At 63.8% G+C, this 22,127-nt stretch overlaps 1 protein-coding gene across 1 annotated transcript in view; it reads right to left on the bottom strand.

Annotated features, from left to right (window-relative positions):
* SBF1 (SET binding factor 1) overlaps positions 1–18,558 on the bottom strand; it is a 28,300-nt gene extending 9,742 nt beyond the window's left edge. The window contains 32 exon segments of the mRNA XM_032647083.1: positions 2,512–2,644; positions 2,785–2,952; positions 2,954–2,993; positions 3,116–3,141; positions 3,144–3,328; positions 3,439–3,472; positions 3,474–3,554; positions 3,556–3,577; positions 3,699–3,877; positions 4,500–4,627; positions 4,875–5,070; positions 5,145–5,218; positions 5,296–5,468; positions 5,554–5,819; positions 5,892–6,050; positions 6,126–6,194; positions 6,510–6,659; positions 7,510–7,622; positions 7,703–7,907; positions 7,992–8,090; positions 8,176–8,304; positions 8,377–8,490; positions 8,731–8,808; positions 8,939–9,052; positions 9,174–9,282; positions 9,372–9,504; positions 9,636–9,741; positions 10,372–10,482; positions 10,567–10,725; positions 10,945–11,082; positions 11,509–11,594; positions 18,345–18,558. Coding sequence (XP_032502974.1) covers positions 2,512–2,644; positions 2,785–2,952; positions 2,954–2,993; positions 3,116–3,141; positions 3,144–3,328; positions 3,439–3,472; positions 3,474–3,554; positions 3,556–3,577; positions 3,699–3,877; positions 4,500–4,627; positions 4,875–5,070; positions 5,145–5,218; positions 5,296–5,468; positions 5,554–5,819; positions 5,892–6,050; positions 6,126–6,194; positions 6,510–6,659; positions 7,510–7,622; positions 7,703–7,907; positions 7,992–8,090; positions 8,176–8,304; positions 8,377–8,490; positions 8,731–8,808; positions 8,939–9,052; positions 9,174–9,282; positions 9,372–9,504; positions 9,636–9,741; positions 10,372–10,482; positions 10,567–10,725; positions 10,945–11,082; positions 11,509–11,594; positions 18,345–18,399 — 3,832 coding nt within the window. The 5' untranslated portion in view covers positions 18,400–18,558.
* Positions 18,559–22,127: the final 3,569 nt, after the last annotated feature.

Raw genomic sequence — 22,127 nt, 5'->3', positions numbered from 1 at the left:
AGGCCCGGGGGTGCGCCCAGCAAGGGCGGAGCTGTGGCCCAAAGAAACTGGGTGCAGGGCTGGGTCACCACCGAACCCCCGGGGATCCCAGAGACAGTGAGCATCTGTCAAGGTCCTCTGGGCCCCCAGGGCAAACGAGGGAGCACAGGACCCGGTGGTGGGTAGGAAGGGTCAGGGGACAGGCAGGACCCTGCCTAAGCTGCTCATGACACGCAGCCACCAAGCGGCCCCTGCCCAGCACACAGCAGCAGCAGGAGGTGCCCATGAAGCGCAGCCCAGAGAAGAGGAGGCCCAGCCCGGGAGCGCCCAGCCTGGAACCTCAGAGGGTGGCTCAGTCCAGGACACAGGCAGGCCCAAGCCCCAGCACAGAGCCACCTGTGAGGACCAGGCCCGAGGCTTACGGGCTGGGACGGCCCAGCCTGGAGGCACAGGGAGCCCGCAGGAGGAGGCCTCTGGATTTCAAAGCCTGCACCTGGCTCTGACCCAGGCTCACTTGCCTCTACAGAGAGGGGCGCAAGGCACCAGAGGCCAGCATGGCGCCAGCCCACTACGCTGCAGGCAGAAGCATGGTCACCCACAGTGAGGACAGTGTGTCCTCGTGACACAGAGTCTGGACCGGAACCGGTGTACGGCTGAGGCGAGCCGAGACCTTGTATGCCCCAGGCAACGAGTGGGAAGGCCCGTGCCCAGAACTCGGGGGACACCCAGAAGCAGCACCAGCGGGCTGTGGGGACATTCAGAGATGCCCAAGCAACACTAGGGGAGACACAGGCACTAGGAGACGAAAGATCCTGCGGGAAGGTGCTGCCTGCAGGGGCCACTCAGAACCACTGGAGCGGGGCGGAAGGCAGGAAGACAGCGCGACCATGAAACACACTTAATGATGGACTCTGATGTTTGGAAAACTAAAAGCCACTCAAACTACAGAGCGGTATTCCAGTAGAGGACCAAGAGGAGTAAGGCCTGCGCCGCTTCAGGAGGTGGCACCGAGCCCAGCGCTTCCTAGGCAGCATCCCCATTAACCACCGTGAGGACAGCCTGGCCACCCTGTTCCCAGCCCCCTTGGCCCCGATGCCCAGCAAGTGGTAACAACAGCTACAGACGGAGCACTGAACTACAGGCTGCACGGGGACTGGGGGGCTGGTGTGCGCCAGCAGCAGAGGAGGTGCCTGCGGTTGGGGTGCTCCTCAGGCCTCACTCGGGAGGGGTGAAGGCCCTCCAGCTACGGGAACGAGTGGCGGCTGCACCAGGAGGCCCTGTGCCACGGGCAGGAGCAGCCTGGGCCAGCGTGGGGGCAGTTGGCCATGGGGATGGCTGCAGACTCGGGTGGTGAGCTCACAGACTCAGGGTGGGCAGAGAGGGAAGAATCAAGGACGGTGCCCGGGCTTCTGGAAGGCTCAGCCCCACAGGTGGCCTGCCAGCCCCCAAGCCCACCTGAGAGCTAGAGCAATGCATCTGGGAGCCAGTGCATCTTGAACCTAGAGCAGCAGCAGAGAAAAACGCAGACAAGTGTGAGGGGAGGGAGGGAATCAGGAAGGCCTGAGCGACAAGTGACCCTTGGTGTGATGTCTGCACAAGCCAGGGTGGGGGAAGGGTCTCACAGAGAGAAGTGACCCTCGTGTGACATCGGCCAACTCTACACACACAACCGCCAGGACGGCTCCAGGTGTGTACAGATCCCTGGTAGACGCTGTCACCACATCTGCTGAGGTACAGGCAGGGGTTGGCTCAGGCCAGCATCTGGGCAATGGTCAGGCCCAGTGCGGGCAGCCTCCCAGCCCTCATGCCTCCAGCGGGGTGATGAGACCTCCAAGCACAGACTGAGAGGCAGCTCGCTGATCACCAACGTGAGGACCAACGTGGCTAGGTGGCAGCTCCGAGGAGGCCCAGCAGCTTTCAGGAGGGCCAAGAGGATGAACGGGAAAGGACCAGAGATCAGTGAGGGAGGGTCCAGGAGGGAGATGGAGGGAGATGGGCAGGTAGGGGAGAGGCTGTCACGGGGGGAGATGAGGGAGATGCGGGGGCAGGATGGGGGCAGGTGGAGGGTAAGCGGGGTGCAGAAGCGATTGCCTTGGGGGCAAGGCCCTGGGTGAGGCTGCCCATCCTGACACAACCCCCACCCCCCGCCTGCACGCCCTGGGGCCCTCCTGGGTGTCTCCTGTCTAAAACCCTCTCCCAGCGCCAGGCATCCACATGGCTCACCCTGCCACAACGGGTCCCCGCCTGTCACCCCAGGAGACCAGACCACTGCTTGTGGACAGCACGCTCTTCTAAGGGTCACCCTGCACCAGCACCCCGATGGCAAGGGGTAGGGCCCAGGATGGCCCCTGGGCGCATGCCCAAATTCCTGGGCCTGCTGCCTCCTCTGTGAACCCCAGAGGAGTAGTCAGAGCTGGGCCCTCAGGACACTCACCTGCTCCCACAGCCCAAACACTCTGCCCCCTTGTCGGTCCTGCTCTCCATAAATGCCATCACTACCCCCCCAGGTCCTCCGGCCCCGAGCACCCTCACCGTGACTGCCCATGTGGGCCGAGGAGAAGCCGCTGAGGGTGTTGCGACCGGACGCATCAGCATAGCGCGGCATGGAGCTGACCACGGCCTGCAGGTACTTCTCCTGCTCCAGGCTGCTGGAGTCGGCCTGGGACTTGGCCTGCGGGAGGAAGTGGAGCTGGGGCGGGGCGCCGGTGGGCCGGGGGCGCGGTGGCGGGGGCGCCGGGGGCGGGGCGCCGGGGGCGGGGCGCCGGGGGGCGGGGCGCCGGGGGCGGGGCGGGCTGCAGCGTGAACAGGGAGCCTACCCGGAGAAGGCGCGTTCTGGGCCTTGAAGAGGCCGACGACCCCCTTGCCGTGCAGGCCCCCTGAGCGCAGCAGCACGGCCTTGGAGCGTCCGCTGCGCCAACAGACCACCGGGAAGCGGTTCTGGCGGTAGCAGCGGGAGACGCGCTGCAGGGCGTTGGTCCTGGACGCTCTGGGGGACGATGAGCAGCCCCGGATAGCTGCGAGGAGGCGGACGCGTGAGGGGAAAAGCAGGCCAAAGGCACTCTGGACCCACAGCCCGGGCGCCCCTGGGGCCTTCGGCCTCCTGGAGGCCACCAAACCTGCCGCGCTCACTGCTCACCTGCGGCAGATGGCCGTACATGCGGTTTGACCGGGGAGATCCGGAAGGTGCTCGGATTTTCGCGGCGGCTCAGGCTGCTGCTCAGCGTGCCCAGCCCCAGGCGCTGGTAGTCCCGGCAGCACGCCCGCTCCACCAGGCTACTCATGGTCATGCGGTCCGAGGGCTTCAGGGCCAAGGAAGGGGTCAGCGTGCTGGGCTCCAGCTCCTCTGACACTGGGGCGGGCCAGGCACACGGGGGTCATTACCCACGGGCTGCCCGGGTCCCTTACCCCTCCACGTGAGGGTCTTCACCCAGACCGCCCACGGCTCCCCACACCCCCGACCTGATATCTCGTCCTCCTGGTCCCCAGGGGGTGGGCTGGCCCCGGTGCTCCCAGCTTGGGGGGCTGTACTTCTTCCGGGTGACATACTGCCGCCCAATGGTCCTCTTAGCGTTCTTCAATCAAGTTCCGGGACAGGGTCCTGGGGGGGCCCCGAGGAGTACAGTTGCAGGGTCAGCAGAGGTGAGGAGATGGACAAGGGGACACACACACAGTGGTTGTGCGAAGGGAAGGTGTTCTGGCCTTGGGGCCCAGCTCCCTACCTGAAGGAAGGACCCTTGTCCTTGGTGGCACGGGGCGGCCGGCCAGGTGTGTGGGCAGAACCCAGGGTGAGCGCGAAGGTGCCCCTGATATCTGGCGGGTACCGCAGCTTGTGCAGCTGCTTGCGGAAGAGCTCAGCGCTGTCAGGCCCCACCTCCTCGTCAAAGACCATCTTCAGCAGCTGTGTCAGACATGAGGCCCTCAGAGGCTGGGAGGCCCGTGGGCCTGAGCCCCGGCCACAAAGGCGGACAGGCCTACGGGACGCCCCGTGCTGCATCACTGGAGCTCGGGTGTTTCTAACAGGATGGACGGGTGAGGGCCCTGCGACCAGACGGCCCTGAGAAAGGCGGCTAGGTCTACCGTGGGACTGTGAAGGGCCAGTCTCGCCTCTCCATCCGGTGACGGACACGTCCTGAAGGAGCGCCCCAAGGACAGAGGGTGAGCGGAGGGCCTGCTCCCCAGGCTGCATGTAGCCGGAGACTCAGGAACCCAGCCTGTGTGTTTCATCTAATCTGTGTAGGTCTCAGCTGGGCTGGGCTTGTGCAGCGCGCTCCAGACACGGCCTCTAGGGTTCGGGCCTTGCAAGGTAAACGGGAGAGCCCCAAACTGGCACATGGCGCAGGCAGAGGACACCAAGCTAAGACACAGCGACTTCCCTGTAAACTCAGGAATCACAAAGGGCTCAGTGCTGGCTCAACGCCCGCTCACGAGAGCGAGACTAGGGCTCAGATGCCGCCTCCTGGAGAGGGCCGCGACTCAGGGGCCCACAGACCCCACCCAACACAGCCCACGCCCCAGCCGACCTGGAAGGTGCAGGAGCGCAGCTGCAGCCCGTCCGGCAGGTACTGGTCACTGGGGGTCTGGATATTAATGCGCTCCTCCTTGGTCAGCGCAGCCACCGGGAAGGAGCGGACCACCACCTGTTCCCCCACTTATGACAAGCCGGGTGCAGAGTCAGGGGGACGGGAGGGGTCGAGGGTCACAGAGTCTCAGGGTCCCAGAGCTATGGGGTAGACCGGGAGGGTGGGGAGGAAAGACAACAGCCTATCTCCCACAGAGACCCTAAACCCCTGAGAAGGGGAGAGGGAGAGGCAGAAGAAGTCCCACTAGCCCGAAGACCTTGGGGCGGGCAGGGGGTGGGGCAGGGGGAGCGGGGGCAGAGGGGTCCAAAGGCTCACCCAGGGGGTCAGTGGGCATCCCCGTGAAGATGACCCGGTACGTGGTGAGGAAGACAGCGCCCTCAGCCGGGAGCAGTGCGGGGCCGCCCCTGCTGCCCCCGGCACCCTCCTCACGCCCATCCGGCAGCAGGTAGACACGCAGGCCGTCCAGCACACACTCCTCACCGGGCAGCAGGCGTGGCCGAAGCAGTTTGGGCTGTTTGGGGACAGGAGCAGTGCCTCAGAACATAGCCCAGTCCTGGTGCCCGCCACTCCCCGGCCCCTACTCACCTTCTGGATGGGGGGCAGCCTCTTGCTCTCTCTCTGCACGGCCTCCAGGGTCTCGATGTGCATCTGGACGATGTCTGGGGGAGAGCAGTTCTCATGCCCTGGCCTGCGCCCACCCATCCAAGGGGAGTGTTTCCAGGCCCAGACCCCATACCTGGCACCATGACATGCAGCCCCTTGAGGTGGTCGCTGGTGACCCCACTCTCTGTGCAGACCTTGTCCACGAAGCGGTTGATGAAGCGGACCACGGCCCCGGGCACGTCACAGGTCTCTGCATCCTCGAAGCCGCTCTCTGTGTCGTAGCTCTCCGCCACGCTGCCTGCCATGCTGGGCCGGGGAGGGGCACAGTGGGCACAGGCCACCCAACCCAAGGCCTGTACTGCTCAGGTCCTGCCCCCAGGCCACACCCCACCTGCTGGTGAGCAGGCTGTTGCTGGCGCTCTCCAGGTCGCCCAGCCCTGCGCGCTCCCGGAGCAGCCGGCTCTTGGTGCTGTCCAGGGGCAGGAGCAGGTAGCTCATGCGGCTGGCGTAGTGGATGGCCTGGCTGAACACCGTGCTCTCCTCCTTCTGCACCAGCTCCTGCTGCTTCTCGCGGCTCAGGGTGGGCCACAGGCGCCTCTGCTCAGATGCCACGTCCAGGGCAGAGCGCTCGTCCTCCTGCGTGAGTGCCTCCCCAACCTGACCCAGGGGCCGCACGTGAGCCAGAGCCAGGCCAGCCCCATCCCGCGGGCCCAGGGAGTCCCCACACACCTGGGAGGGGTCTCGGTCCTCGGCAGGCTCCAGGTAGAGGGCCCGGATGTGGGTCTGCACATCCCCGTAGAACATGGCCTCCCAGAACTGCGGCGTGCTCCACACTACGTGCTCCTGCACGCAGCTGTAAGCAAACTGCGTCACCCCTGGGCTCAGCTTCTGCGGAAGCCAAGAGGGAGTCAGCGGGTGCAGCCGGCAAGAGGTTGGGGAGACTCTGTCCGCCCCAGCACTCACCCGGCAGAAGGCAGTGACCAGGGGCAGCAGAGCAGCTGCGATGCCGTGCTCATCCAGGGAGGTGCAGTCCTGCAGTAGGGCCGGGGGCGTCGGATCCTGGCCCCGTGCCATTCACACCCCCACCAGCACCGCCGACAGAGCAGCACCTCCCATCAGTCCCCGAACCGTCTGCACCAGCTCCCCAGGGCTGCTCGGAGGTTGAGGGCAGGAGGCCCCTGCACCAGCCTCCCACAAGGATTCTCCCCACGCCACCCTCACCGGCAGACCGGGGCCTCCCAGTTGTCGGCACCGCCAGCAGATGCACCCTCATGGGTGGGCCGGGGAAGCCCTGCCCGGCCCCACCCTGTGGCCACAGCGCCAGCAGGGTGTGAGGCCCGGCCTCACCTGCAGACAGCAGTTCATCATGCGGACCACGAAGTCGAACTGCTGGTGGTCAAGGACTGCCCGGTTCTGTTGCACGTGCAGGTGCAGCTCCTGGGCAAGGCAGCGGCGGGCCGCACGCCCCTTTAGGGCCCTCAGCACGGCCGGAAGCAGCTGCGGACGGGGAAGCAAGGGGATGAGGGCACGAGCTTATGTGGACCCAACCGTGCCCTGAGGCACAGGGAAGGCCTGGCCCGGACATGGGGGCCAGAGCCCAGGCTCTCAGCACAGAGGAGACCGGAAGCCATCCGGTCAGGTGTGCCCAGACTGGGGCTTCAATGCCCCAGAGAGACCAACGCTCTAGTGGAGCCAGCCCCCCGCACACGAACCTCACAACACTGCCAGTGCTCTGAGCGAGACCCCACGGCCGGCCAGGGCCCCAGCGCCTAGAACGCACAAGCCTAACGCAGAGCCAGCAGCCGGCTCAGCACTGGGCGGGCCACAGAAAGGGCTGCACTTGTCCCGTTGATACTCCCGCACACTGTGAAACGACCAGGAACCCGATAAAGGGCTGGTTTAAGAACTAGGTGCTTCACAGAGAACCGCGCAGCTGTGAAACACAAGACAGACTCAAACTGGCTGTCCTGAGAGACCCAAAGTGTCAGTGGACATCACAGAGGGCAGAACGCTAAATGAACTCCACTTTCTGCAAGTAAAAACAAAAAGACACGTGTGAGTCGACACTAGTTTCCGTGAGCGATAAAGAAGACACTTAACAGTAGAGACTTTCAGAGCATTCTGACGACTAGAAGTTGAAGAAAATTCCTCCCGCAGAGCCTCCCCAGCAGGCTGCACCCAGCTGTTCTGAGGTGGACCTGGTGTCCACCTGCCCTTCTTGCCAGCCCAGCTCCCTCCAGCCGCCTGCAGGAGAACGAGGGCCAGGGCTCCTCTGAGAGCCGCTGCGCTGGCCCAGGCCGCCCCCTCCCAGAGCCCCCAGCGCTCCCTGTGCCCGGGTTACCCTCACCTTCTTGGCCTCAAGCATCTTCCCCTCGAACACGTAGGAGATGCAGTTCCGGACCACCTCCAGCCGGCGCGCACTGTTGCCGTGGAGCCCACTGCTCCGTTCCAGTATGGCGGCTGGGGAGCAGAGAACGTGCTCACCTCTGACCTCACGTCCACCCTCGGCCACACTCAGGCTCCCCCTCCCGGTTACGCACTCATGGGGGGCCCTGAGGGCACGGTGGTCTTCTTCTCGGCCTTCACGGCCGGGGGTGCGCCCTGCATCTTGGCTGTGGCCTGATCCACGATCCACTGCACCATGCCCTCGTCTAGCCGGGGGAAGGGCCGGGGCGCCCGCCGCAGGTGGCTGGCCTCCCCTGGCCTCTGCACCTTGTGCATGGCCACAGCAGGGTACGGGTTCTCCTGGGGGGGGACACAGGCAGGATGGGCGAGCAGCCCCGGGCCAGGGCAGCACAGTGACCCGCCCCCTCGTGCCGCCTGCCTTACGTTCTTGTAGAGCTGCTCTGCCAGTTCCTTGACATGACGCAGGACACGCTGGGGGTGGCTGTCATCCGCCCGCATCCGTGCCACCTCGTGGGCCACCAGCTGGGGGAGGATGCAGGGTCAGGCGGGCTGGCTGGGGCAGGGAGGGGGGTGATGGCGGCTCCTCCCAGCTGGGGTCGGGGTGCACCTCATCAAATAGGTCCGTAGGACGGTAGGGGACCCCGCGCTCCGACACAAAGCCTGCAAAGGCCATGCCCTCCAACACCTTCATCAGGAAGTCATCCTCCACCAGCCCACGCTGGCCCAGGAAGGCTGCCTGCGGTGCACAAAGAGGTCAGCCCCTCGGGCACTCACCTTCTGCCCAGCCCCGCCCCCACCTGGCGCCCACCTTATGGAAGCGGATGACAGGCTCCGGGTGGATGCGGACCATGTGCAGACACCAGCGGTAGCCTTGCAGGAGCTGAGCAAAGAGCCGCAGGAAGACGGCGCGCAGCTCCTTATCCTGGGGCATACGTGAGGGCAGGTGAGTGCCAGGCCCTGAGCCTTCCAGGCACCTCACCCTCCTGACCCTCCAAGCTTCCTCCACACAAGCCACAGGGCCTCCTCTAAGACTCGGTGCCGACGGCCACTCCTGTGCAGGACCCTCCGAGGCTCACACCCACCCCACGCGGCCCTGGCGACCCCCTGGAGGAGCGCTCAGCACCGGGTGGGCCTGGGCCCCCGGAGGGGCAGCGACCCCCACCTGCATCTTCAGGGAGGAAGTGGACGTCGTAGGTGGAGGGAAGGCAAGATCTGCCAGCTCCAGCTCTGGATCCAGGACCTGTGGAAGCAGCAGGGAGCAGGGTCAGCTGCACACCAGCCCCACGCTCTGGCTTCCTCTGGCCACCAAGTGACCCCACCCCAGCCTGCCCGAGGCACCAGCCTCCCCGAGGCCCCCGGTCCTGCCTCACCATGCTCAGAATACTGTGTGTCTGGCTCTGCAGTGGCTCTGGCAGGGGTGGAATGTGCACACACTCGGGCACAGTCACTGTCCCTCCATCAAGATCAGCTACAATCACATCCAGCTGTGGACCAAAGGGAGCGAGAGGTCAGAGAGCCACGGGCCAGTCAGCAGGGCCTGGGGTCAGCCCAGCCTGGAGCAGCCCAGCCTGGAGCAGCGAGGCAGACGCCGAGCAGGGCCCTCACCAGCTCCTGGGCCTCTGCCTGGAAGGCAGCGTTGACTCCGATGATGAAGGGTGTGGGCGTGCTGAGTACCTCCAGGAGCTGCGCCGGCAGGATGGGCACGTACGTGAAACTGCAACGGGCCAAGGCTCAGCGCGACAGCCCGAGGGCCAGGGCGGGGCGGAGGGACTGCGGGGCAGTGGGCAACGGTAAGGTCAGCACCTGTATCTGAGAGGGAAGAGCAGCGCCAGGAGTCCCCGGCAGGCATCCGAGAGGCGCTGGTAGCTCCGGGACAGGAAGAGCACCTTGTGCTCCGTGAGCGCCGCACAGAACAGAGACAGCACGTTGGTGATGCCTGAGGAGGAGGACAGGCTTAGAGGGCGCAGGCGCCCGCCCTGCGGTGAAACCTCGATGTCTGTCCGCCAGCCCCGGGAGGGGAGACGAAGGACTGTGTAGGGGCTGTGGGGCTGCGGGCACCAGGCTCACCCAGCTGGCGGAAAAGCAGGGCCACGCTGCAGCGGCTGATGGGCAGCGAGTCGGTGAGTGGGGTCTGGATGACCTGCCGGTCCCCAGCCCCCAAAGAGATGGTTCTCTGTGGAGAGAGAGGGACCAGTGCTCAGCTGCTCCACCCAGACCTGGGTCACCCCCAGCTTCACAGCCTCAGGCGGGCCTGGGGGAATAACAGACCCCGAGGTGGGACTGGCCAGGACGGGCAGCACAGCACAAGGGAAAGGCCACGCCTGGCCTCTGTCGGCCCAAGCAGTGCTGCAGAGAAAACTCTGGGCCTCTGACCTGGGGTGGGGACGGGGCCTGGGTGGGCAGAAGAAACAAAGAATCCGTACCACTCCGTCCTCAACAGAGTCCAGCTGCACGGGACAGACAGGCAGAGAGACACAGTTAGACACACCCACACGCGGGGACACAGATGGGGGGGGTGGACAGATAAGCCAACACTGACACCCAGAGACAGGCACACCCAAGGAGGGAGAGGACAGAGGAACCAAAGGGTGCCAGGTGGAGAGCCAGATGCGACATGGGACACAAGACAGGCAGGGCCAAGAAAAGAGGACAGGCGGCGGCACCAAGACGCAGGACAGCGTCCGAGGCTGGGGCCGCACTCCGCCCAGGCTGGACTCCGAATGCCTACCAGGCCCCACCCCGTGGCCTCAGGCACCAGCGGGTCCTGTGGCTGCAGGTGGACAGCAGCTGCCTCCTGACCCACCTGTGAGCCCCCGGCCAGAGGGATGATGCACGTCAGCAGGTTCCCAACCACGTTCTCCAGGCCCACGTTCAGGCCCTCCACGTGGATGGTGTAGATGAGACCCAGGCTGTTCTGCAAGGACCACAGATCGGAGAATGACGGCCCAGCCAGCGGGAGCACCCCGCATCCTGCCCTGTGCCCGGCTGCCCGCCTCACCCTGAACACCTCCGCATGGTCCAATCGAGACACCAGCACCAGCGTCTTTGGAGCAAACAGCTGGCCGGGCGGGCCAGGAGCTGCAGTTGACAGTCCCACCGGGCCTCCCTCACCTGCCTCCTCTTCCCTCTCGGCAGTGTCCTCGGTGCACAGCCCTTCCTGTGGACAGAAGCCCCATATGCCAGGCTCTCAGGCAGGTCTCCTGAGGCCTGGGGGCTGGGGGTGGTGGTGAAGGGGGACACGGGACACAGGTGACTCAGACAGGACTGGCCCTCTGGAAACTTCAGCCTTTGTGGGGTTGGGTCACCAGGACCAGACACACACAGGGAGGACAGAGGGGGTCGGCCACAGCCAGAGGCTCGGCCCAGGCAGGGTTACCTGTGTGGGCTCCACGGGCTCCCAGAAAGTCAAGCACGCGCAGTAGTGCCGCTCCGAATTGATATCGGTGAGGACAGCAACAAAGAAGGTCGGCGGGTTCCTCTCGGGACACAGCTGCCACCCACTGGGCTGGCAAAACTGTCGGGAGGAAGGGGACGGGGTCAGCAGTCAGTTCCCTCTAGCCCCCTGCCTGCGAGGGACTGCACAGCCAGGGCCTGGAGGCCGGGTTCCAGTGCAGCCAGCAGCAGCCTGCTCTGTGACCCACGTGCCTTGCCTCCTGGACCTCAGCCTTCTCCCACACAAAAGGGAGTAAGAGCCTCCGGCCTCACTGTGCGGGGCGAGAACCCTGTGATGCAGGGCATGGTCCCCACCACCAAGAGGGAGCGACAACAAGACGTGATGTGGGCACCAAGCGCCCGGCCAGCCAAGCCTGCACCCCCGCCCTACGTTCTCCAATGCAGCTGATGTCTCCTTGTACCCAGCGGGGTCCTCACGGTGCCTGCCCCCCACCGTCTCAGCACCCCAGCCCTTGGCTCCAGGCCCTGGGGGAGCACCCACACTCACCAGCTCGATGCCCTGGGGGAACGGGTTGTCCTCCCAGTCCTTCTCTGGGAAGCGCTGCAGGATCTGGCCCTGGCCTTCCGCACTCCCTGAGGACAGGAGCAGGGGTCAGAGCACCTCCCACCTCCCACCTCCCACACCCGCACCCGGTCAGGAGCCTCAAGGGTCCAAGTGGAAACATCTCACCCATCCTGGCCCTCAGGTGGCACCAGACCAGCCCCAGCTCCCAAACCTATGGTTTCCCTAAAGACAGTCCTGTGAGGAGGGGTCCCTAGGCAGCCACAGACCCCAGGACCACCAGAGAGCATGGAGAGAAGCCCCTGCTGTGGGGTCGGGGTCCCTGCAAGCCTCTGGCTGGGCCAGGCACCAAGAGCACAGGAGGCCCATCACAGATGCAGAAAACAAACTTATGGTTACGGCGGGGGGGGGGGGGGGGGGGGGGTGGGGGGGGGATAAATTGGGAGATTGGGACTGACATATACACACCACTGTATATAAAACAGGTAACTAATAAGGACCTACCGTATAACACAGGGATCTCTACTCAGTACTCTATAATGAACTTAACGGGAAAAGAATCTAAAAAAGAGTGGATATATGTATAACTGGTTCACTTTGCTGTACAGCAGAAACTAACACAACATTGTAAATCAACTCTACTCCAATAAGAAAAAGTTTTTTAAATAACCTGGAAACTTTAAAAAAATAAAGTAAAACAAAATAAACTGTGAGAGCCTCAAAAAAAAAAAAGGGGGGGCACAGGAGCCCCAGCCCAGGGGAGCAGGGGGAGATACTCCCTACTCCCACCCCCACTACCCCCCTCCTGGGTCCCGCCCACTGTGTCAACACCCCCAGCCAGAACCCACACCCAGCCTGCCACATGCCAGCATGCCCGCCCAACTGCATAGCACCTGCCCCTCCAGCAAGGGGAGAGCTGTTCCCGACTGTTCCACAGCCAGCGCCCAGCTTAGGCACTCGGCCCACAGCCCTGCTCCCCGCCTCCGCCTCACCTGCCAGCCCTGGGCCCACTTGAGAGGTGCAAGGGTCTCGCACCTGCCACCTGTGCCGGCGGAAGGACCACCCGTGCCTACAGCCCCAAACTGCGGCTTGTCCCCGCTGCCTCAAGAGGCAGACTCGACAAGCAAAGGTCCCAGAAGACAGCCAGAGAGGGGTGGGGCTGGCAGGAAGGACAGGAGCGCTCTCCCGAGCCCTGAAGGTGGTGGCACACAGGCCTGCTCCCTGCCTGCAAAGGCCGCCTTGCACACAGCCACAGACCAGGTTGCCCTGTGCAGCCCTGAGGGTCCTCTAGACCAGGGAGAAGGGCATGGCCCTGCACCCGCAGCCTGCTAGCTCCCCATGTGTTCCCCAGAGAACCCCCTCCACTCCCAAAGCCACTTGGCCCGCTAAGCCCCCTCCGGTCTGCTTCCCCCACTCCATGCCCAGGGCAGTGCTGCCAGGTCCAGTCCACACTGGCAGGACCAGCTGGAGGCCCCTGCCTCTTGCCCACCCTTTGTGGAAACAAACCTGGAGGCATGACGAGGGTCAAGTCGGGGAAGCACTCACCTGGGCGTCGTGGAGGAAGGACGGGGGTCCCTGTTCTGCCCCCAGCTCCCACCCAGCATGGCAGCAGCTTGAAGCAGGAAAGACAAAAAGCTCTCCACCTTCACCTCCCACACTCGACAAGCAGGTCCAGCCCTCCGCTCAGACCAGCCTCAACACTACTGCCCACACCAGCAGAAGAGCAGGGGCGGATAGGGAAGGCCCAGAAAGCCCCCGTGTGCAGCCTCTGAGGACCTGTGAGATGCAGTCCCACGTCCAGCCTGCCTGGTCCACCTGTGACCTGAGTGGGCACAGGAGCCTCAGACCGAGCTGGGGGCCTGGGCACCCAAGGGCACTGGCAAACGGACCCCAGCAGCCCAAGAGCACACACTCCCCAGGCCCCCAGAGGCAGAGGAGCTGGGCTGCAATCTTAGGAACCCGCCACTCTCCAGGATCACGGAGGCAATACCAAAAAGGTCAGCAGCAGGCAGGTTGCTGCTGGCTGGGGGAGCAGGGGTAGTGAGGGGCTGTGACTCTGACTCACCAAACCTCAGCTTCCTGCTCCCCTCCCCCTCCCACCACTGACACTGAGAGGAGGTGGCAGACAAGACAGGGTGGGGGAGGACAGGTGTCTGCTGGTGCCTCACCTACCTACACACACACACACACACACACACACACACACACACACACACACACACACACCCCGAAGCCCCCAGGGTCCATCCAGGCCCACTCCCAAGGGCCACCCTCAACAGGCCCAGGCTGGCTCACCCTAAACTGTGGCTCCTCCCCCAGGGCCAACTTGGGTGCAGCCCCAAACCACCATCTCGGCTCAGCCCTGGCTGGCACCCAGGGCTCACCCAGTTCTTGCCACGAGGCAGCAGGAGGAGGAAGGAAGGGAGGTGTGTGTGGATGGGGACAGTAGCCTCTGCCCCATCTCCCTCCCGAAGCCAGTGGGCAGGTGGCCTTCAGGGGGCTGCTTTCCACAGCCTCTCCCCCAGGGAAGTGGGCAGAGTGGCTGGCCACCGGCCACTGCCCACCCTCCCTACCCCATTCATCGTGGGGAACGTCTACTCCCACGTGCAGGGCTCCACCCTCCAAAGAACTGAGCGCAGGCTTTCCTGGAGGTGTCCAGGCCACCTACAGAGGTTGTGGGGCGGGGGCGCGGGGAGGATGGCACTAGGCTGGGCAGGTGAGCATTCCCCCGCCAGCTCCTCCTCTGGGCCATGATGGTCCCAAACTTGGCCCTCAGGTCTCAGCCCAAAGAGCATCACCTCCTCTAGCCAGCTCTCTGCACCCTGCCCAAGTCTGGGCCCTGCAGTGGGACCGCAAGAACCTCCCACCCTCTAACACAGCCTTCTGGGATTCCTGGTGCACCTGTTGGCCAGCTGAGCCAGACAGGAGCTCCACGAGCAAGAAGCTACATCTCCGCGTCCAGCGCTGCACAGCCCTCAGCCTAATTAGGGCTTGCTGATCACAGACAGCCGCCGCACCACCCTCCCGCCACGATCGGCCCCGCTCACACGCCACAGGCAAACAGGTTCCTCAGTAGGAAGTCCAGGGCAGCTTCCGGAGCCCCAAGGCACACCAGCGCTCGCCGGCCCTCCCTGGAAGGGCGCACCGTGGATGCGTCCTGACTCCCTCACCCTTCTCTGAGACCCCAGCCCATGCCTCAGCTCTGTGCCAACAGGGGCCGGGCTGCAATCTGGCTGCTGGCCTGAATCCTGGGGGTGGGGGTAGGGCTCTGCCACATCTCCCAGTGTCCCCCACCCAGTCGAGCTCTTGAGGCCGTGAAGGGGACCTACAGCAGCTGAGTCCCCTGCTCTCTTGGGGTAGACAAGAGAGAGGACACCTCCACCCCATGGTGACAGGACTAATCCAACCAGCACAGCTGTGCGTCACAGGGCGGGACTTGGGGGGGCCCTAGGAGGAAGGGCACAGAGATCCCCTGAGACACAGATGGGGACAAGAGCTGTGTCCCCACAGCCAGCCCCAGGGCGGGGAACACAGAGCTCACGTTCGTCATCTGCTGGCAACGCCATCACCAGTGCCAGGCTCCGATGCCTGGGCCGGCCCAGGCCAGCATGTGCTGTGGGCAGAGGCGAGGGAGGATGGCGCCCTCCGCTGCCCGCCCCTCCCTACACCCAGCGCACACACCCTGAGATGAGCCGGGCCGTAGGAAGGACGGCAGCGTCCTGCTGCAAACCCAACCTCCCACCTCAACACAAACCTCCACACACAGGCCGCTCCCAGCTGGCCACAGCTACAGGACAAGTGCAGAGGGGCTGCAACCTCTCCAACCTCCCCGGTCAGACCCGACTGGCTCTGACCCAAGGACTTGGACCCTCGGGCTCCCAGGGTGGGGCTGGGAGCCAGCCAAGGCCATCCCAAACAGCCCCAACCTGCTCCAAAGAGAGGGCAGGAACATGGGTGGGGAGAGTAGATGGGGCCGAGGAATGTGGCCAGCTCAACATGGTCAGGACCAAAAGAGGCCAGGCCAGGGGTGGAAAGTCTTCTTCTCAGATGTTTGGGGGTGGAACCCCCAGCAGCAGGAGGGGTCCAGCCCCTCCTCCCTGGCAGATATGCACTCGGCCATCTGGTCAGATCAAAGACACACCCCGGCACTGGTCACACTGTGTAAAATCAGCTGACCACCATCAGGGCACTCCCTGGCCAGCAACTGGGCAAGGTAGTCTCTCTGGCCCCCACGAAGTCCCCAGGGCTGGGCCAGGGTGCAATACAGGCTAAACCCATGTCCTTAGTGAAGGAGCTCCCCCAACTCACCAAGGGAGGAGCCTACACCTTCTGAGATGAATGGAAGGGAACCACCCAGTCCCCTCCCTGCCCTCCTGCCTGGAGCGGTCTGCCAGGTAGTAACCACGAAAGCAGGGTGCTTCCTCAGGTAGGACTTCGGGACTCAGAGCCCAGAAGGTCCGCACAGGGTGTCCGGATCCAGGCCAAGGACAAGCCTTCCACCACTCGGCACTCTCCACTGAACCCAAAAGACTCTATGTCTTGCCCTAGCGTCCTAGGCCTGCCAGCACGTACGGGTGCCTGCGTGCCACCTCCCGCAGAGGTGCCCACTGTCTGTGCCAAGTGCTGTCCACACACTGGCTGCTCAGCATTAACAAGACACCCATCACTTCCTGGAGCCTTCTGTGTGAACAGCTCCATGTGTGTCTGTCCACCTTGTGCTCAGAGCAGCCTGGGAGGTCTGTGTCACTCACCCTACCCCCACATGAGGAAGGTGAGGTGCGGAGGGCCGAAAGACTGGTCCAAGGTCACAGAGGTATCAAGTGGCAAAGCAGGGACCACCGAGCCTCACGCGGCGCTCCTCTGCTTCAGACTCCCCCACCACCTCGCTCTGCCCTCAGCCCCACAGCCGGGATTCCAGCTCGTGGGCTTGTTCCTCACAGGGATGGACCAGTCATGCCAAGGGAGGCCCTGAGGCTGGGTAGCCAGCCAGCAGCTGACCAGCTCCAACCCCGGGAGACAGTGGTTAGGGGGCTCCATGGCCCCCCAGCACTACTGAAGGGGACATCTTGAGAATCACTCCTTCCGGCCACTTGGGGTGAGCAGGCACTGTGGGCGCCAGCCTTCTCCCCGGCTCTGCTCAGCGGCCACACACACCTGGGGTGCCCAGCGCCCGTGTGGCTCCAGCCAGCTTGTCACGGAGCCCACCCATGCCTCCTCTCACCTTCCTCACATTCACTCCAGCCGCCACCACCATCAGCACGCTTCCCACACTGCCCTCGGCGTCCTCGGCCCCCAAGCCCACTCTGCTCACGCAGCCCCTGCCCTGGCACGCAGCCTGGGGGCCCTCACGCTGGGGCAGCACCTTGGCCAGCCTTGTCTCCCTGGATCCAGTGCACCCCGCTGCTGCAGCTGGCATGTCCTCCTCACTGCCCCCTCCCCACATGCCTTGGAGCAGACAGCTCTCCCTCTGGGCCTGTTCAACACTGACAGTGAGCCTGACACGTGCAGACTGCAGGACGAGGACAACTGGTCCTTGCCTACAAGAACGCCCTCCCTGAAGGGAGAGACATGCTCATGACTGAGGGTGTCGGGATGGATACGACAGGAGGCGTGGAGAGGAGGAGCGAGTGTTGAGTGAAAGGGCGCGAGGAGGGTCTGGAGAGTGTGGAGTCCAGAAGGTACAGGCTCAGCCAGAAGAAAAGCAAAGAGGAGTGCAAGTCCGGGTCCTGGATGGTGACAGAGGCAGCTGGGGTGACAAGAAGCAGGGTAGACTGGGGGTCTCGACCCCACTCTCAGGCTCAAGGTTCAGCCCCAGCCTGACCACACAGCCACCCCACCCCCCAGTGACACGCGTGCCCTCCTGCAGTTTGGGATCTGAGACCCCAGCTTAGCTCTGGGGTAGGCTGGGTGTGAGTCCTAGCCCCTCTGGGGGCTCAGACCAGGCACTCAACCTCTCTGCCCTGACTGCACTCTACACATGGGGGCAACGACAGGGAAACCTCGGTGGGCTGCTGGCAGGAAGAAGTGAGATCACGCACACAAAGGGCTGTGCAGGGCCTGGCACGCTGAGTGCACACCCCAACACTGCTGTCTCCACGGCTGTTGCTGATGTCACTGTCAGGCTGTTTTCTCCTACCCCCTGGGCTGAAGGGCTCTCAGACACGGGCGCTGACCCTAGACACGGACCTCCTGCCATCGGCACCAGTCACCACACCACTCTCCCACCCAGGGCTTGGCTGCAGGCATGAAGTCGGCAGGCCCTCTGCCAGGAACACTCTTCTCTCTCCTCTCCACAGTTCCCTCTGAAGTCCTCCGAGTTCCAACTCAAACACCACCTCTTCAAGCAGTAGTCCCTGAACCCCACCCCTTTTCTGCATGCTCCCCAGCCTCCTGTACCTGAGACACGGCACACGGGCCGGAGGCTCCAGACCAGAGGCACTGGGGGTCAGAGGAGGGGCTTGCGAGTGAACGTTCCGTGCCCCTGGAAGCAGAGCCGCCCGGCAGTCCGCCAAAGCAGAGAGAGCCCATCCCACCCAACTGGGAGTCGGGAGGCCGAGCCGCCCCAGGGCCCTCCCACCTCCGGGGCGACGCCGAGACGCTATCGGCCCGGTTCTGCCCTGACTGGGGTGGGCAATCTCGGCCCGCCCCGTCTCGCCGCGCTGCCCACCTCGGGGAGGTCGGCCCTCCGTGACCCCCGACCCCGGACTCCTAACCAGGGCGGCAGGTGCCCGGCTGACCCTGGGGCTGCCCCGCCGCCCCGGCTGATCCTCCCCGGCTCCCGGTCCCCGGCCCTCAGCCCTCGGCCGCGCGCCGGCACTCACCGCGCGGGTGCGGCCCGAACGCCACCAGCACGAAGTAGTCCGCGAGCCGCGCCATGGCGAGGGGCGCGGGCGGGCTCCGCGGCTCGGGGACGCGAGGACGGCGCTCTCATGGCCCGGCCCCGGCCCTGGCCCGCGCAGCCCGGACGCCTCGGGCCCGCTCCACGGCGGCGGCCAGGGCTCCAGCCGCCATCTTCCCAGCCAGCCGGCCCGCCCGGCCGCGCCGTGCGCCTGCGCGGCCTCGCTCCGCCCCCCCGCGGGCGGGGTCCGGAGCGAAGCTCCCTCATTGGACCAACGGCGCGGGCTCGGTTCCCGGGGGCGGGATTCAGCCGCTCGCCACCCTCAAGCGGTGACAGCGACGGCGGCTCGGGCGGGTCAGCGGCAGGCGCGGGCCGGGTCAGAGCGCGCCTCGCCGTCGCGGCTCCCACGCAGGGCGGAGAGGGGTCGGGCCCCGCCTCTGGGAGCTCTGTCTGGGGTCCGCGTGGCTCCCGGGGCTCTCTACCCCGGCGCTGTCAGTCTGCTGGAAGGCCCGGCCCTACCCACAGGTCTCCCAAACTGGGGCCCTAAGCCATCCCCTGGGGCTGCCAGCCTGGTGATAGGGGGGAGTACCCACCCAGGCCCTACCCTTGGGGTTCCCAGCCTGAGGAGGGCTCTGGCCCCACTTGGAAGCCCAGTCTAAGTGAGGGGAAACGCTTAACACATGTACTTTTGTTTTTTTAATTTCTATTTATTTATTCGTTCACTCATTCATTCATTTATTTTTAACACATGTACTTTTTAAAAGGCGCGCTGCACGTCCTGCCGTGAAGAGCCGCGTACTAGGCCGTGAGGCGCCGGGGCCCGGGTGCGCTGCTTGGGAGAAGGCTGCACCACTCAGGGTCCCTGACAGTGCCCACCACCCTCAGCGCGGGGGCCGGCCAGGGCCTCCCCCGCAGTGACACAGGGATGGGCAAGGGGGACACAGAGTCTAGGGCAGAACACGCTAGGAGAGGAGATGGGGTGGGGGTAGGGGCAGCCCCAGGGCTGCTCGCTGACAGGCTGGGAGGGTTCGGGGTGACTTTGGCTGCTTCAAGAACCTACGAAGGAACAAACTGCTGGCGTTCCTCCTCCATCCCCTCGCAGGGGCCCGCCTGGAGAATGAGTGGAACACAACCCAGAGACAAGCGCTGAGGGGGAAGACCACCAGGCTCCCCTCCCTGCCTCTGGGCACATGCCCAGCCACAGCCTCCTCTGCTTCTGGACGGTACTGGGTAGATAGGCTGAGAACCCCTCCTTTTTGCCCCAGCTGTCTTGAGTTAGCTTTTGTCACTTACACCCAAAAAGGTCCTCACCGCCACATTACCACACCACTGAGCTTGTGCACGGGCAGGCAGTGTCCCAGGGAAGCCCTCTGGCCTAGCACATGAGCCCAGGACTGGCTCTTCCACAGAGATGGTGGGGACCCTGCACTCCATTTTCTTCCACTCTCATGCCCTCCTTGCAAGGAGCCCATTCCTTGAGCACCTTAGGGTCAAGGGTAGGTTTGGGGTTACGTCTAGACCATGACAGCCCCACTCAAGTTCCTTGCTACCACACTGCCCATGCTACCCTCAGAGGCACTCGCTGCTGCCCGCTTCCTGTCTGTGGCTCCAGTCACCTGTCATCCTGCCAGCATTGTTGCCCCCCGCCGGACAGTTTTCTCTGTCCTCACCTGGCAAACCCCAGCCACGCACAGTCCTGCCCGTCCGTCTCCTCGAGGCCTGCAGCGCCAGCTGGTGCAGAGTAGGCACAGTGACCCCGCGGCCCCGGCTGTGGATGCACTCTCGCCACTGCCCAGCCTGCTGACATCTGGTCAGCTCTGTTCTCTCTGCAGTCTCCTCTGACCCCCTTCCCGTGTCTCAGAAATGACCCCACTGCCCTCCTTCACAGAGAAAACAGACTTGCATCACCCCAAGTCTGCCCCTCTCACTCCCGCCTCCCCCTCCACAGCGACCACAGAGGCTCTGCCCCTCCTGCCCCCTCCCCACCTCTGGCTGTTTGCTAGGTACCCCCATCCTCAATCTTTCCCTCTCTGTGGATCCTCGCCATCGGGATTAAACTCGGTCTCTCCCACCTTAAAACACTCAAGCAAAACCTCCCTAGATGCTGTCTGCCCAGCCAATTGCCACCCTCGCTTTTCCTGCTCCACGATGATTTCTCTCTAAAGCATTCCTCCAGGGGAACCTCTGGTCTGCTTCTTGTGTGTTTCCATGGGTGAGCGGTGCTCTGAGTGGCTCCGCAGAAGCGGCTCCTCCACTGAGGATCAGTGGGGGAAGCCCGTGGATTTCCCCTTGGGGGGCACATGGACAGTTACAGACCACAAGTGCCACAAGCTGCTGTGCAGGGGCTGTGGGATCACAGGGGGTCTCTGATCCAGTCAAGAGGGATAGGGGTGAAATAAGCTCCCAGGCTGAAGCCTGAGGCCAGAGGACACCCTGCCCGTGGGCTGTCGGGGAAATGAGACCCTAGGCCTGTGGTGGCAGCCAGTGTTCTGAGAGAAAGAGTGCAGTGGCCAAGGGCCTAAGAGACTGCGAATTTTTATCTATTTCTGGTGGGGTGAGTGATACGGTCACATGTGTTTTGGAAAGACGGTACTGGCAGCACTGTGGAAGGCAGATTGAGGGAGGACGGGGGTGCTGGTGGGAGAAGCAGCAGCTGCAGAACCGGGTCCACCCCTGGGGTCCCTCGCCTGCCCCTCTTCCCACGCCGGGTTCTGTCCTCTCTCTTCACTCTCTGTGGGTGATGGTCACCACACTCCTCACCTCTCAGAGCCTTGCCAGCTCCAAAACTCCCCAGACTCTGTTCCAGGGCTGCCTTCTCTTCAGCCCCAGGCCCAGGACGCTGGAGGCCAGCAAGACATCCCTACCGGGATGTCCCCCAGGTAGCTAACCCCTCCCCCCACTCTCCCTGCATCAGCAAACAGATGGGTGGGCTGACCCTCCTCATCTGCCCCCCTGCTCTGCTCTGTTTCTCTGACCCATTCTCTCTGTCCCCACTGCACCCTTCCTGCCAGCCCTTCAGCACCCACCTCCCTGCTGAATTCCACTTTTCTAGCATAAATGTGATCACATCACCCACCCTCCTTCCGGTAAAAATAAATAAATAGAAACGGGAATACCTGCTGATGCTTCCCTACCGCTCTTTCACATGGCAGGTGGTCACCACTTGTTGATTTATTCTTCCAGCTAATGTTTGCTGAGCTCCCACGGCATGTGCAGAAGGAGGGACGGAGAGTGACCAGGTCACTCATGATGACCCGCTAAGAGGGGGCAGGACCGGAGCAGGGAAGACAGAAGAGGAAACACAAGTGGATGCAGAGTTGCTCAGATGACCAGAATGTGTGAGCGTGTGATGGGGTAATTGTCCCCTCCCAGAGGGACACAGGGATGAAGAACCCTGGCACCAAGTCCGTTATCGATGGACAGGGCATCAGCTTTGCGGAGAGCAGTTTGGCTCCATCTGTCAACACAAACACGGGCTCACCTTCAGCCAGAATTCCCATGTCTGCAGAAGGATCCTATAGAGACACATCCATGGGCTCAGGAAGAAGGGTTCCTGCTCTTGGAAAGCTTGGAAATCACCTAACCGCTTCCCAATAAAGGATCAATTAAGTCACAGAACACCTACATTTTGGTGTAGGATCAACCATAAGAAAGAATGGCAGTCTCTATATTTACATGTATTTTTTACCTATGTATGCATAGGTGTCTGTATATAGTGCACACACACAGGATGCAACCCCCCCTCAACAAAACGCACACAAGAGAA

The sequence above is a fragment of the Phocoena sinus genome, chromosome 10, assembly GCF_008692025.1.
Source record: "Phocoena sinus isolate mPhoSin1 chromosome 10, mPhoSin1.pri, whole genome shotgun sequence".
Classification (NCBI taxonomy): domain Eukaryota; kingdom Metazoa; phylum Chordata; class Mammalia; order Artiodactyla; family Phocoenidae; genus Phocoena; species Phocoena sinus.
This window is presented reverse-complemented; position numbering and strand designations above follow the sequence as displayed.